General features: G+C 41.3%; 1 protein-coding gene and 1 non-coding gene across 5 annotated transcripts in view; one reads left to right on the forward strand and one right to left on the reverse strand.

The window, feature by feature from the left end:
* Positions 1-15,635, reverse strand: part of NVL (nuclear VCP like) — a 103,325-nt gene that overhangs the window by 67,918 nt on the left and 19,772 nt on the right. For 3 of the 4 annotated variants that reach the window (XM_019030929.4, XM_055372246.2, XM_019030938.3), the window contains 6 exons: positions 12,982-13,254; positions 10,024-10,156; positions 9,726-9,802; positions 8,713-8,847; positions 5,517-5,618; positions 1,418-1,535 (listed from right to left, as the gene is read on the reverse strand). In XM_019030929.4, coding sequence (XP_018886474.3) covers positions 1,418-1,535; positions 5,517-5,618; positions 8,713-8,847; positions 9,726-9,802; positions 10,024-10,156; positions 12,982-13,254 — 838 coding nt within the window. Of the gene's footprint in view, positions 1-1,417; positions 1,536-5,516; positions 5,619-6,669; positions 6,751-8,712; positions 8,848-9,725; positions 9,803-10,023; positions 10,157-12,981; positions 13,255-15,635 lie in introns of all 4 variants that reach the window. The other variant, XM_055372251.2, reaches the window with a different exon arrangement.
* Positions 10,370-10,473, forward strand: LOC115932197 (U6 spliceosomal RNA). The gene has a single exon (XR_004068519.1). It is a non-coding gene; the product is annotated as a U6 spliceosomal RNA (small nuclear RNA).

Raw genomic sequence — 15,635 nt, forward strand, 5'->3', positions numbered from 1 at the left:
ATTTCTCTCAGCTGAACCAGGATTGAACAGCAGGGAGTCTGAGGTTATTTTCCCTCACAGGTAACAAGAAGGTAGTAAGATGCTAACTAAATCATGAGGAGTTTATACAGTGTGTTCTTTTTTTTTTTGAGACGGAGTCTCGCTCTGTCGCCCAGGCTGAAGTGCAGTGGCACCATCTCAGCTCATGGCAAGCTCTGCCTCCCAGGTTTACGCCATTCTCCTGCCTCAGCCTCCTGAGTAGCTGGGACTACAGGCGCCCGCCACCACGCCCGGCTAATTTTTTTATTCTTTTATTTTTTAGTAGAGACAGGGTTTCACCGTGTTAACCAGCATGGTCTTGATCTCCTGACCTCCTGATCCACCCACCTCGGCCTCCCAAAGTGCTAAGATTACAGGCGTGAGCCACCGCGCCCAGCCACAGTGTGTTCTTTAGCTAGCAGGAAGCCATGAAAGCATTTTCTCAGAATGCAGGCCTCAAAGACATGGCAAGAAAATTTTAGATAAAAATAAAACAGAATCCCAGCACTTCGGGAGGCTGAAGCAGAAAGACTGAGCCCAGGAGTTCAAGATCAGCCTGGGCAACATAGTGAGACCGTCTTTAAAAAAACAACACCCAGGCACAGTGGCTCACACCTGTAATCCCAGCACTTCAGGAGGCTGAGGCCAGTAGATCACCTGAGGTCAGGAGTTCGAGACCAGCCTGGCCAACATGGAAACACCCCATCTCAAAAATCAGCCAGGTGTGGTGGCACGCACCTGTAATCCCAGCTACTGAGGAAGCTGAGGCAGGTGAATAGGTTGAACCCAGGAGGCAGAAGTTGCAGCGAGTTGAGATCGTGCCACTGCACTCAAGCCTAGGCAACAGAGAGAGACTCTGTCTCAAAAAAAAAAAAAAAAAAAAGGCCAGGCATGGTGGTGCACACCTCTGGTCCCAGCTACTTGGGAGGCTTAAATGGGAGGATCACTTGAGCCCAGGAGGTCAAGGCTGCAGTGAGCTGTGATTGTGCCACTGCATTCCAGCCTGGGTGACAGAGCAACACTCTATCTCATCAATCAATCAATCAGTCCATCAATCAGAAGAAGAAGCAACCTACAATCTGGTAATGCAAGGAACATAAAATATATACTTCGAATTTTCTTGTGTACACAAAACAAGTGCTATTTCTTTTTATTTATTTTTAGAGGTAGCATCTCGCTATGTTGCCCAGGCTGGCCTCAAACTACTAGGCTCAAGCAATCCTCCTACCTTAGCCTCCCAAAGTGTTAGGATTACACGCATGAGCCACTGTGCCCAGTATGACTTTTTTTTACACTATTTGATATTTACTATATGAATATTATTTTATATCTTCATGTATTAATTACACTATTTTAAAAAATTTATTCTCTTAAAATGAATTTATTATTTTAAACTAACCATCCATGCAGGTTAGGAGTTGGGCTACAATTCTTCGTTCCATATCTTTTGAAGCCACTTCTCTTTTGGGGGTAATAGCATCAATTTCATCAATGAAAATGATACACGGTGCATTTGACTAGAAATAAAAATATCACAAAAAGACAATCATAAATGCATCCCCTATACTGAAGCACAATTAAGCATATACATTTTTTAAAAAACTTAAAGGTCAAGGATCATTTGCCAAAAGAATAACCCTAAAGAAGGCAGTTCACATGTGTTACTTCTGATTTTTATCTGACTTAAGAGAACCAAGATGATTAGAAGTACACAGTAAGAGACTGCAGATAGGGTAACACATTTATAGTCTCTTCATCAATGCATGTTTTGTGATAAATCTACTGAAATTCATTTGTAAATTAGATACATTTGCTATGCTATGAAACAGAAACAATGATTTTGGATAAGCATATGCACAGAAAAAAAAACTTAAGACAACAAGTTTATAAACTTTAAATTAGCAAACTCAAGCTTACTAGAAACGTTATGAGGGTTTCTACCAACGTAAGAATCTCCAAGCCTTTCTCTATAATTTGCTATAAGAGGAAATTTGAGAAGCACCAGAAGCTTTTTAAAAAATCTGTGGTAAAATATACATAAAATTTACCATTCTAACCACTTTGGGTATATAGTTTAGTGGCATTAAATATTTTCAGACTGTTGTGTAAACGTCACCACTATCCATCTCCAGAACTTTCCCAGCATCCACACTGAAAAGTACCGGAAGCTTATTTTAAAGGCTACACTGAATAAGGAAGGATGGTAAAGTTCTAATACATCAGTGTAAAGCTCACCTCCAGTTTTTTGTTTTTTGTTTTTAAGAAATAAACTAGATATGGTTCAGAAAGAATAAGTTAAGATGTAAGGATCAGCTACCGAGAGTAGTCAAATTCATTAAGACAAAAAGTAGAATGGTGGTGATGGCCAGGGACTGGTAGGAGAGAGGAATGGGGAGTTACTGTCTGGGAACATGAAGACATTCTGGAAATGGATGGGGGTAATGATAACACAACAATATGAATGCACTTAATGCCACAGAATTGTACACTTAAAAATGTTTAAAATGGCCTTTTCAGTTGGAACTGCCATCTTCCAGTAATTCACCAAAATGATGAACACAAAGAGAAAGAGGAGAGGCACCTAAGAGATGTTCTCTAGGCCTTTCAGAAAACATGGAGCTGTTCCTTTGGCTATATATATGCAAATCTATAAGAAATGTCATATTGTAGGCCAGGTGCCATGGCTCATGCCTGTAATCCCAGCACTTTGGGAGGCCAAGGCGGGTAGATCACCAGAGGTCAGGAGTTCAAGACTAGCCTGGCCAACATGGCGAAACCCCATCTCTACTAAACATACAAAAACTAGCCGGGTGTGGTGGTGCATGTCTGTAATCCCACCTACTCGGGAGGCTGAGGCAGGAGAATTATTTGAGCCTGGAAGGCAGAGGTTGCAGTGAGCTGAGACACTCCACCCTGGACAACAGAGAGAGACTCCATCTCAAAAAAAAAAAAAAAAAATTAGCTGGTGGGTAGTGCATGCCTGTAATCCCAGCTATTTGGGAGGCTGAGGCAAGAGAACTGCTTGAACCCGGGGGGCAGAGGTTGCAGTGAGCCGAGATTGTCCCACTGCACTCCAGCCTGGAGATTGTCCCACTGCACTCCAGCCTAGGCAACAGAACGAGACTCTGTCTCAAAAAAGAAAAGAAGAGAAGAGAAGAGAAAAAGAAATGTGATACTGTAGACATCAAGGGAATGGGTACTGTTCAAAAAGGAATGTCCCACAAGCGTTACCACCGCAAAACTGGAAGAGTCTATAACGTTATCCAGCATGCTGCCGGCATTGTTGTAAAGAAACAAGTTAAGGGCAAGATTCTTGCCAAGAGAATCAATGTGCGAGAATCAACGTGCATATTGAGCACATTAAGCATTCTAGGAGCCGAGATAGCTTTCTGAAACACATGGAGGAAAATGATCAGAAAAAGGAAACCAAAGGGAAAGCGTCAGCGTGCTCCACCCAGAGAAGTGCACTCTGAGAACCAATAGGAAGGAGCCTGAGCTGCTGGAGCCTCTTCCCTGTGAATTCATGACATAATAGGTGGTAATAAAAGACCTCTGGACTGTAAAAATGTTTCTCTTCATTGAGTAGAAGTGTAGTGTCCTCTTCCGCAAAGAAACATTTAAAGCAAATTTAAATTGTTGTCCTAATTCATTGTGTAATGTCTTTACTATTCAAATTTAATGTATTTCTTGCTGAAAGATGTGAGGTGGCTTATTGTGCAACAAATTACTCAGTTGGTTAGAAAACAGCCAGGTATTATTTATGAAATATCTGTACTGGTTTGAAGATAGTCCCTCTAAATCATCATGGAAGACATAAAATAATTTACAAAAACTTAAAAAAATGTTTAAAATGGTAAATTCTGTTATATATATTTTACCACAAAAAAGAGATAAGGATCAGTTAAAATGAAAAAAATTGAAGAAAATTATCTAGATTTACAATCTAAATCATTTTACTCAATCAGTTACTCAATGGTTAGGAGTGACAGTGATTATGCTAAGTAAGGCTGTCAGCGTCGCTTAAGGCATCTCAAAACCATGGGAACAACCACATCTTAAAGGGAAAGATATTTAGCTTATCACTAGCTGGATCTCTTCCCTAATCATCCTTATGACAATGTTTGCAAAAGACGCCTATGACTGCTAGATATATTACCCAGTTACAAAGGAGTAAAATTACAGAGGCCAAAAGCATCAGAAAACAAGCACATCAGTACTTGTCAGTGACCTGGAAAGTTGAATGGGGGGAAAAAAAAGAATAAATGATGGTCATCAGAATGTGGCCTAAAGAAAGCATAGTTTTCAACCAAGTATCACTTGATTGGATTTCACCTTATTGTTTCCTGATCCACATGCTTTACTTGACTCATTCTCATTAGCGAGGAGGGGACCAGGAAAAGCAGGGTGCTAGGCCACATATTTACTGAGCATCTACTGTGAGGTACTGTACTGGCTCAGTACCAGTTTAGTGAGAGGTTTAAACACAGAACTAACAACCTAAAGATGCCATTTGCCTCTTATCCTTATTCATCGTGTTTACCATACACACAAAATTTACTACTTGTCTCTGGCTATGCATGCCAATTTGACAATGGAATCCACCGCGTTTTGGAAAACAGGTAGCACCTGAGAAAGTTCAGCTTTGCTCTACACTCTGCCCTTTCCACCTTTTTTCTCTTTATCCTCCTAGTGTTGCCCACAGCTTTTTCAACGTCAGCCCGCACCATAACTAAGTAGATGGCCTACCCATTCTTGTTATTTAAAATGTTTTTTTTTCTCAATTACTGCTTAAATATAATTTCTCTTCTAATTTCACACAGGCTTCTAACAGTTGTATTGGATATTCATCAGCTACTATATATTGTCAGTGCTAATAATGACATAAAATAAACTTTTCACCATTTTTTAGTTTTAAACACAGTGATATTTGTTCAAGTGTGAATAATCTTACAGCTAATATTTACAGGGCTTGTGCTGTGTGCAAGGCACCATATCGAAGGTTTTATAAGAATTCTCTCATTTAATACTCTCAATAGCTACATGAGATTTGGGTATTATTATTGCCCTAGTTTACTAGTAAGGAATGACAGAATTTATTCTGGTATTTTTATGGTTGCTTTTATAATAGCCTAAATAACAATTTTTACATTGCTTACAAGTTTTTTTTGGCCAAACCTAAGTTGAGGAAAGTAAAAGTGAATGGAAAATATCATAAGGATAATATATTTTCAACATATGACTACAGGGTATGATGGCCCAGAATTTCTCACCAATTACATTTATGTTTGATTTCAAATGAAAAGGGTTATTTATCCAACAGCTGGTATCACTAAATCTACTTTAAATATTTAGCCATCATGCATAGCAAATTACCATGTTTATATTAATAAAAGAATGGCCAGTGAGTGGGTTAACAAATACTAGCATCAGAAAAAGCAGGATCTTTAATATAAGCTGGTAGCGTCTGACCACCTGGCATTAGTCATTAACTGACTCACCACAGCTTGCTCAAATAGTTCTCTCAGCTTCTGCTCAGACTCTCCGGATACTCCAGACACAATCTCTGGAGCAGCCACTTTCAAAATTGGCAGGTCAAGTTCCTATGCAGACACATAAAAGAATAACCAAATATTCAAATTTTAATTTCCCTACTTTTTCTTATCCAGTCCCCTCAAATTTTTTAAGTAGCTAGTTTCCTGAGGAACTTCATCTTTTTATGTCGGCCCAGTGAAAAACACTATTTGAAAATCAATGGTTTTGGCCGGGCATGGTGGCTCAGGCCTATAATCCCACTACTTTGGGAGGCTGAGGTGGGCGGATCACCTGAGGTCAGGAGTTCGAGACCACCCTGACCAACATGGAGAAACCCCATTTTTACTAAAAATACAAAAATTAGCCATGCATGGTGGCACATGCCTATAATCCCAGCTACTTGGGAAGGCTGAGGTAGAAGAATTGCTTGAACCCGGGAGGCAGAGGTTGTAGTGAGCCGAGATCGCACCATTGCACTCCAGTCTGGGCAACAAGAGCAAAACTCCATCTCAAAAAAAAAAAAAAAAAAATCAATGGTTTCATGCAAACACATTTAAGTGGATACCTTCAACTTGTTTTTATTTTATACATGTCACTATAAAATTCTATTATCTTTTCTGAATAAAGGGTCTTGACTTTCAAGAGGTATGTTATCCCCACTTAGGGCTGAGCCAAAGCAATTCTTCGTTTTTTTTGTTTTTTTTTTTTTTTTTGGAGAGACTGTGTCTCACTATGTTGCCCAGGCTGGTCCCAAACTCCTGGCCTCAAGCCATCCTCCCAATTCAGCCTCCCAAAGTGCTGGGGATACAGGAGTGACCATTCCTGGCCTATCAAAACAATTCTTACCCATCTGCTAAGGAGAAAATATCAAGGGTTGTGACACAGATGTTTCCCACACATTCTGCTAGTATTTCTCCAAATCCTAACCCAGAGAGTAGCCAGTTACTAGTCAGAGGAGGGAGACTCTTTAAGAAGAGGCCAGGTGTGGACGCCCATGCCTGTAATCCCAGCACTTTGAGAGGAGTTTGAGACCAGCCTGGGCAACACAGTGAGACCCCACCTCTAAAAAAAAAAATAAATTAGCCAGGCATGCTGATGCATGCCTGCAGTCCCAGTTACCTGTGAGGCTGAGGCAGGAGGATCATTTGAGCCTGAGAAGTCAAAGCTGCAGTGAGCTGTGATCATGCCACTGCACTCAGCCTGGGCAACAGAGTGAAAATCTGTTTCAAAAAAAAAAAAAGAAAAAAAAAAGAGAGAAGAGAGACTACTGTTCTCCCATTCTTGTGCTTATCTTGAAATTTCACTTCCTCAACCATACCTTCCTTGAACCCAACTCTAATTTGGGAATCCTAATATACCACATACCATTTTGCACTTCTTCTTGTCTTCCATTTATTATAGTCATTATTATGTACGGCATTTATTTATATGAATGACTGTTTAATGTCTCTCTCATATTAGAACTACGATTGTGGTACTTAACACTATATTCCAAAGTCTGGCATGCAGTAGTCATGTAATGGAATTATTAAACAAAAATGAAGCAAACCAATCAAGTCCCCCTTTACAAATGATTTTCTTTCATAGAACATTATTGTATTAGCGCTTGGTATAACATGCTATTTTTCTTTTTTCTTTTTTCTTTTTTTTTTTGAGATAGAGTCTGCCTCTTGTTGCCCAAGCTGGAGTGCAATGGCATGATCTTGTCTCACCGCGACCTCCGCCTCCGGGTTCAAGTGATTCTCCTGCCTTAGCCCCCAAGTAGCTGGGATTGCAGGCATGCGCCACCACACCCGGCTAATTTTGTATTTTTAGTAGAGATGGGGGTTTCTCCATGTTGGTCAGGCTGGTCTTGAACACCCGACCTCAGGTGATCCATATGCCTCGGCCTCCCAAAGTGCTGGGATTACAGGCATGAGCCACTGCGCCCGGCGAGCATGCTATTTTTCTAATCGAAGTTACTCGGATATTTTACATTACTGCCCCCTACAGTTTCTGAAAAATCTGAGAGGGTTAAAATAAGATTGCTAACTTTTAATTTCTCAAAGTAAGTGTCTATTATTACCATTTTAGAAAGAATTATTTTAAAACTAAAAAGTATAAGAACATGACTCTAAATAAAAATTTTGAATAAATTTAGCTCTATGAAAAATAATATAACCCTAGTTTTCTTATTTTACTGCTCCTTAGAACCACTGGGAGGGCAGGTGCAGTGGCCCATGCCTGTAATCCCAGCACTTTGGAAGACTGAGACAGGAGGACTGCTTGAGGCCAGGAGTTTAAGACCAGCCAGGCAACATAGTGGGATTCGTCTCTACAAAAAAACAAAAACATAAGCTGGGCGTGGTGGTATGTGTCTGTGGTTCCAGTTACTCGGGAGGCTGAGGTGGGAGGACCACTTGAGCCTGGGAAGTTGAGGCTGTAGTGAGCCATGATTGCACCATTGCACTCCAGCCTGGGTGACAGTGAAACTCTGTCTCAAAAAAATAAGTAAAATGAAATAACTATTGGGTTAAAGGGAAAGCAAAGTAACTAAAATGTAAGCTATGTGTTAATAAAAAGGTTTGTTTAAAACCGTATTATTACGGCCGGGTGCGGTGACTCACACCTGTAATCCTAGCACCTTGGGAGGCTGAGGCAAGTGGATTGCCTGACCTCAGGAGCTCAAGACCAGCCTGGGCAAGAGGGTGAAACCCCGTCTCTACTATAATACAAAAAATCAGCCGGGCGTGGTGGCGTATGCCTGTAGTCCCAGCTACTGGGGAGGCTGAGGCAGGAGAATTGCTTGAACCCAGGAGGCGGAGGTTGCAGTAAGCCAAGATCACACCACTGCATTCCAGCCTGGGTGACAGAGTGAGACTCTGTCTCCAAAAAAAAAAAAAAAAAAACTGTATTATTTTACTTTTTATCTAACTCTTGCCATATAAACAATTACATACATTAAAAAAAAAAATCCCTCAAGTTGCTCGTGAGAAACAATAAATAAACTAAATGAATAAATACCACAAATAATACCAGCATGATAACAAAGGCATCAGTTCCAATGACTATGTTCTCTTCCTGAAGAATGCCATGTCTGGTTTAAGTTGACCAAAGAGAAAAAACAAAAACAAATAATAACAACAAAAACAGCAAAAGCAAACAAATGTCAGCAAGCCTCACCCCAGCAATTGCATGTGCAAGTAATGTCTTCCCACAGCCTGGTGGTCCATGAAGGAGAACTCCACGAGGGGGCACGACGCCCAGGTGGTGGTACACCTCCGGGTGACGCATGTGTATGAGCATCTTGCAGACCTCCTAGCAGAGGATAAGCACAAAGATGTCTTTCAAGACAGAAGAATCAAAGTAGAATGAAATGTCCTATTTTTCGGAGCAGTGAAATGGAGTAGATAGGTAGAATATACACCTTAGACTTAGATCAGACTTTGAATCCTGGCTCTGGTACCTACTGTGTGATTTCAGCAATAAACTCTCTGAGGAGCTATTTCCTAAGCTGTAACATTATATACCTTGAGGATGTAATGCAAAGTTAACTAGCATGGCAGATGAAAAAGAGTAGGCATTAAAAATAAAGTTACCATTACGGCCAGGCATGGTGGCTCACGCCTGTAATCCCAGCACTTTGGGAGGCTGAGGTGGGCAGATCACGAAGTCAGGAGATCAAGACCATCCTGGCCAACATGGTGAAGCCCTGTCTCTACTAAAAATACAAAAATTAGCTGGGCACGGTGGCACATGCCTGTAAACCCAGCTACTCGGGTGGCTGAGGCAGAAGAATCACTTGAACCTGGGAGGCGGAGGTTGCAGTGAGCCGAGATCGCGCCACTGCACTCCAGCCTGGTGACAGAGCTACACTCCTTCTCAAAATAAATAAATAAAATAAAATAAAAAATAAATAAAAATAAAGTTACCATTACTATTAGTATTGCTAAGACAATATTACTTATAAAGCATGGATCTTATATATACTATAATTAAAATAATAGAAAAGTTCAAAATAGTATGCATCTTTTCTCCTGCAATGCCCTAAAGGGTACAGGTCAGGTTTGCCCTTCTCAACCTTCCCAGTTTCCTTTTCTACACCCAGATCATATTAGAAACAAAGAGGTAGGCTTTTTTCTCATAACTGATTAGTAATATATCCATTTGAGGTAAAATTCAGAATTTGCACTAACTTTTAATGTCATATCATTGCCTCCCACATCTTCAAACTTCACGTTGGAGATCTGGAATTCTAACCCCCTGGCTTTAGCTGGTAAACAAAAATGAGGAGATGAAAAGATTAATGATTCAGTAGTAACTCATAATTATAATGAATAGTCTTTAAGTAAACAAAGGTCCATTAAATATAGAAATATTTCCTGGTAAACATTTCTGCACATAGAAGGTCTCTCAAGCAAAATAGCTTGGGACAGAATGATGCTTCTCTCACTGCAAACATGACCACTGCCACCAACAAGACTCACACCTTACCTTTCTTTTGCAGGACAGCTTCAATTTCTCCATCTACTTCCTGAAGATCTTCTTTCTTCCTTTTGCTTCCTTTATTCTTTAGCTTGCCTTTCCGTTTCATATCACTCTCCAAAAGAGAAGAATCTTTTGAATCCTGGAAAGAAAAGAAATTTAAATATGCCATGCTTAAAATTCTATGCCAATAATTGTTTTACTTTTTAAAGAGGGGCATTGTAAAGAAAATTCATTCCTGCCCTAGCACTTTCACCTCTGTTAACTATTCCCAACCTCTTTGCTCAAAGATGCTGTCTATTGTGAAAGTCCTTCTCCTCATTCCCTTAAAGCTCAGTTTAAATCTTAACATTTGGTGCTGGCCTTGGCAGCACATATACTAAAATTGGAATGATACAAAGATTAGCATGGCCCCTGTGCAAGGATGACATGGAAATTTGTGAAGCATCCCATATGGGGAAAAAAAAAAAAGAAAAAAGAAATCTTAACATTTGAATGCTGCTTCTTTTCCAGATTCTTTCAGTTAGAGTTTGTTTTTGTTTTTGTTTTGAGACACAGTTTCGCTCTTGTCACCCAGGCTGGAGTGCAACAGTGCAATCTCAGCTCACTGCAACCTCCACCTCCTAGGTTCAAACAATTCTCCTGCCTCAGCCTCCCAAGTAGCCCACCACCATGCCCAGCTAATTTTTATATTATCAGTAGAGATGGGGTTTCGCCATGTTGGCCAGGCTGGTATCGAACTCCTGACCTCAGGTGATCTGCCCACCTCAGCCTCCCAAAGTGGTGGGATTGCAGGCGTGAGCTGCCCTGCACGGCCCTCTTTCAGTTAGATTTAATCTTGTCCTCACATTCCCACGACACTGCATTTGCAACTATTATCAGTTGGAATAATCTGCCTTGTATGAGTGATTCACTTATCTCTGTCTCTCTCAGTGAATTGTGTGCTCCTTGATTAAGGACACTGATATTTGCCTTTTATTTCTCACTGAGTCTTCTATATAGTTGTCTTCATCTGACAGCTGATGATTCACTAAATTAAATATGACTACAGAGCTGCTTTGACAGTCATAACAAAGTGTAATTCAGCCAAGCACACTGGGACACACCTGTAGCCCCAGCTACTTGAGAGGCAGAAGGACCACTTGAGCTCAGGGTTTCAAGGCTATAGTGTTCTGTGATCATGCCTGTGAAAAGTGACTGCACTCTAGCCTGGGTGATGTAGCAATATTCCAACTCTTAAAAAAAAATTTTTTTTTTTGAGACGGAGTCTCGCTCTGTCACCCAGGATGGAGTGCAGTGGCACGATCTCAGCGCACTGCAAGCTCCGCCTGCCGGGTTCACGTCATTCTCCTGCCTCAGCCTCCTAAGTAGCTGGGACTACAGGCGCCCGCCATGACGCCTGGCTAACTTTTTGTATTTTTAGTAGAGACAGGGTTTCACTGTGTTAGCCAGGATGGTCTCAATCTCCTGACCTCATGATCTGCCCGCCTTGGTCTCCCAAAGTGCTGGGAATACAGGCGTGAGCCACTGCGCCCGGCCAAAAAAAATTGTTTTTAAGTATGATTCAGGCTGAGGTGGGTGGATCACTTGAGCTCAGGAGTTCAAGACCAGCCTGAGCAACATGGCCAAACGCCATCTCTACAAAAAATACAAAACTTAGCCAGGTGTGGTGGTGGGCACCTGTAGTCCCCAGCTACTTGGAAGGCTGAGGTCGGGGGATGGCTTATGCCCAGGGGGTGGAGGTTATAGTGAGCCGTGATCATGCGACTCCACCATGTCAGTCTGGGTGACAAGGCAGACCCTGTCTCAAACCAAAAAAAGTATTTCAGCATTAAGACTCGAGTTCTTGCCAACCATAACAATGTTCCCTATAGATGGATGATATGGATAATTAAAGCAAAGAGATTTGGAAAGGCCTATTAATAAATAAAAAGGGGAAAGGTTCTGCCAAATCAAAGGGCTTGGTTCTTAGAAACCAGTTGAAGCATCATTGTCCATGAGGAATATGTGAGCCACATATGAAATTCATTTAATAATCTATTTTACTTAACCCAGTATATCCAAAATATTATCATTTCAACAGTCAATATAAAAAATTATTAATGAGATGTTTTACATTCTATTTTTTTAGTGAGTCTTCAAAGTCTAATGTACACTTTAAGTTAATAGCACATCTCAATTTGGACCCTAAATTTTCATGGGAAACACCTGATTTGTACTTAGAGTTTGTAAAATTTACAGCTGAGGAAATAGATTCACATACCTAACAGGGTGGTAGGAGATGAAACTGAAAAGAAAGTCAGGCAGCGAAATCATAAAGGACGTTAGTGGCTGTCACAGGCCTTTGGATTTGAAACTGAATGAAGCCACTGGAGGGTTTTAAATAGAAGAATGATAATATGTGGTGGCTCATGCCTACAATCCCAGAACTTTGGGAGTCCGAGGCGGGTGGATCGCTTGACCCCAAGAGTTCAAGACCAGCCTGGGCAACACGGCAAAACACCATCTCTAGAAAAGATATAAGTTAGCTAGGTGTGGTGGCGCATGCCTGTAGTCTTAGTTACATGGGAGGCTGAGGTGGGGGATGGCTCGAGCCTGGAAGGCAGAGGTTGCAATGAGCCAAGATCGCACCACTGCACTCCAGCCTCAGCGACAGAGCCAGACCCAGTCTCAAAAAAAAAAAAAAAAAAAAAAAAAAGCTATCTCTCTGTGTAAAGAATAAACTAGGGGAACAAGAAAGGACACAGACTCCAGCTAGAAGGCTGTTTCAATAATTAAGTCAAGAATGAGAAAAGGCTTAGACTAGGATAGAAAGAATGGAAAGCAGTGCAATGTGATCAAATTCTCCATATATTTTAAAGTTCCTATGCCTTCCACAAAACACAAGTATCTGCTTGATATTATATTCAACTAAAAGGCTGAAATGTACTTCGATGATATGGGGCTAAAATTTCATTACAAAAATACCTGTATCTCAGTTACTGGCTTCTTAGGATTACTTTTCTCATCTGACAGGTCCAAGAAAAAACTGTCTTTCTTTCCACTTGGGGTTTTGTCAATAAACCATCCTCCCTCAGAATCTTTGGCAGGGGTCTTCAAGGGAATGGAGCCTGTTTTGGAACTTATCCGTGGTGTTGAAGAGGTGGTTTCTCTTTGCTCCATCTCAGGAGTATTTGAAACAGAATCAGGATTTCCTTTCCGATATAAAGACAGCAGGGAACTGTTCATGTGATTTGCTGACTGGCAGAAAGATAAAACAAAATTGTAGCATAAATTACTCAACAGGTACTCATAAAAGTTGTATTGCCTATAGTAATAAGTTTTCTGTATTTTGTTTTTTAACAACTTCTCTCAGAACATTTATAATCAGAATATATAGGTGTTAGGCTGGGCACAGTGGCTTATGCCTGTAATCCCAGCACTTTGGGAGGCCGAGGTGGGCAGATCACTTGAGGTCAGGAGTTCAAGACCAGCCTAGCCAACATAGTGTAACACCGTCTCTAGTAAAAATACAAAAATTAGCCGGGCGCAGTGGTAGGCACCTGTAATCCCAGCTACTTGGGAGGCTGAGGCAGGAGAATCACTTGAACCCAGCAGGCAGAAGTTGCAGTGAGCCGAGATCACACCACTGCACTCCAGCCTGGGTGACAGAGTGAGACTCCATCTCAAAAAAAAAAAAAAGAGAAAAGAATATATGGGTGTTCACAATAAGACGACTCACAAACAAGCATTTACTATTCAAAAAGACTTCACTCGGCCGGACGCAGTGGCTCACGCCTGTAATCCCAGCACTTTGGGAAGCTGAGGCAGGCGGATCACGAGGTCAGGAGATCAGGTCACCTGGCTAACACGGTGAAACCCCGTCTCTACTAAAAATACAAAAAATTAGCCGGGCGTGATGGCGGACGCCTGTAGACCCAGCTACTCGGGAGGCTGAGGCAGGAGAATGGCGAGAACCCGGGAGGCGGAGCTTGCAGTGAGCCGAGATCACGCCACTGCACTCCAGCCTGGGTGACAGAGCGGGACTCTGTCTCAAAAAAAAAAAAAAAAAAAAAAAAAGACTTCACTCCATTCCAATGGAAAACCAATTCATAATTGGTGGTTAAATAAAATAAAGTAAGTATGGTTGCTTTGAAAAAAAATACACTAAAGAAGTATGAAAATGAGCTGGTTGCCAATGAGAGTCACTGTTATTCCATCAAAGCAAAATTGGGGCTGGGCGTGGTAGCTCACGGCCCTGTAATCCCAATGCTTTGGGAGGCCAAACTGGGAGAACTGCTTGAGGCCTAGAGTTCGAGACCATACTGGGCAACACAGCGAGACCCTGTGTCTACAAAAAATTTAAAATTTACCCAGGCATGGTGGCACATGCCTGTTATCCTAGCTACTTGGGAGGCTAAGGTAGGAGGACAACTTGAGCCCAAGAGTTTGAGGTTGCAGTGAGCTAGGACCACGCCACTGTACTCCAGCCTGGGTGACACAGCGAGACCCTGTCCCCGCAAAAACTGGATCAAATATTTTGATAATACATTCAAAACTTATATACCAAGGGAAAAAATAAAAAGGAAATTATAAATAATTTGACAAACAGTTGGCCCTCTATATCCAAGGGTTCCGCATCCAGGGATTCAATGAACCTCAATGGAAAATATTTGGGAAATAAAAAGCAATTAAAAAACACAATACAGCAATAAAAATAATACAAATTTTAAGAAATAAAGTGTATGCTGGGCATGTTGTCTCATGTCTGTAATCCCAGCACTTTGGGAGGCCAAGGTGGGTGGATCACTCAAGGCCAGGAGTTCAAGACCAGCCTGGCCAACATGGTGAAACCACATCTCTACTAAAAATGCCAAAAAGTAGCTAGGTGTGGTGGCGCACACCTTAATCTCAGCTACTCAGGAGGCTGAGGCACGAGAATCACTTGAACTTGGGAGGCAGAGGTTGCAGTGAGCTGAGATGACACCACTGCACTCCAGCCTGGGAGACAGAGCGAGACCCTGCCTGTAATTCCAGCTCCTCAGGAGGCTGAGGCAGGAGAATCACTTGAGCCGGGGAGGTGGAGGTTGCAGTGAGCCGACATCGCACCACTGCACTCCAGCCTCGGTGATCACACCACTGCACTTCAGCCTGGGCGACAGAGTGAGACTCCCTCTCAAAACAAAAAGAAAGAAAGAAAGAAAGAAATATAGTGTAAAAACTATTTACATCTTATTTACATTGTATTATTACAAGTAATCCAGAGATAATTTAAAGTATACAAGAGGATGTATATAAGGTTATATGCAAACATGATGCCATTTTATGTAAGGGACTTGAGCATTTGCAGGTATTCATGTGGGGCTCTGGGGCCGATCCCCCATGGATAGTGAGGGCCGACTATATTATCTCCATATTCTCCTTTAATCAAGACTTTTCATTACTAATGCCATCTCCTTGACAAAAAGTATATCCCTTTTTCCATTTTTACTATTAATTACTCTATTCTTGTCTGCCCTTATTTCTAGCTATTCTCTTCCCTTCTTTTTCCTTGTATAACTGACTTATAAACATAAATACTGGAAGGATGGTTAATCCATCACCAACACTGAACACAGAAAGTGTTCAATTATTTATTGATG

The sequence above is a fragment of the Gorilla gorilla genome, chromosome 1, assembly GCF_029281585.2.
Source record: "Gorilla gorilla gorilla isolate KB3781 chromosome 1, NHGRI_mGorGor1-v2.1_pri, whole genome shotgun sequence".
NCBI lineage: Eukaryota > Metazoa > Chordata > Mammalia > Primates > Hominidae > Gorilla > Gorilla gorilla.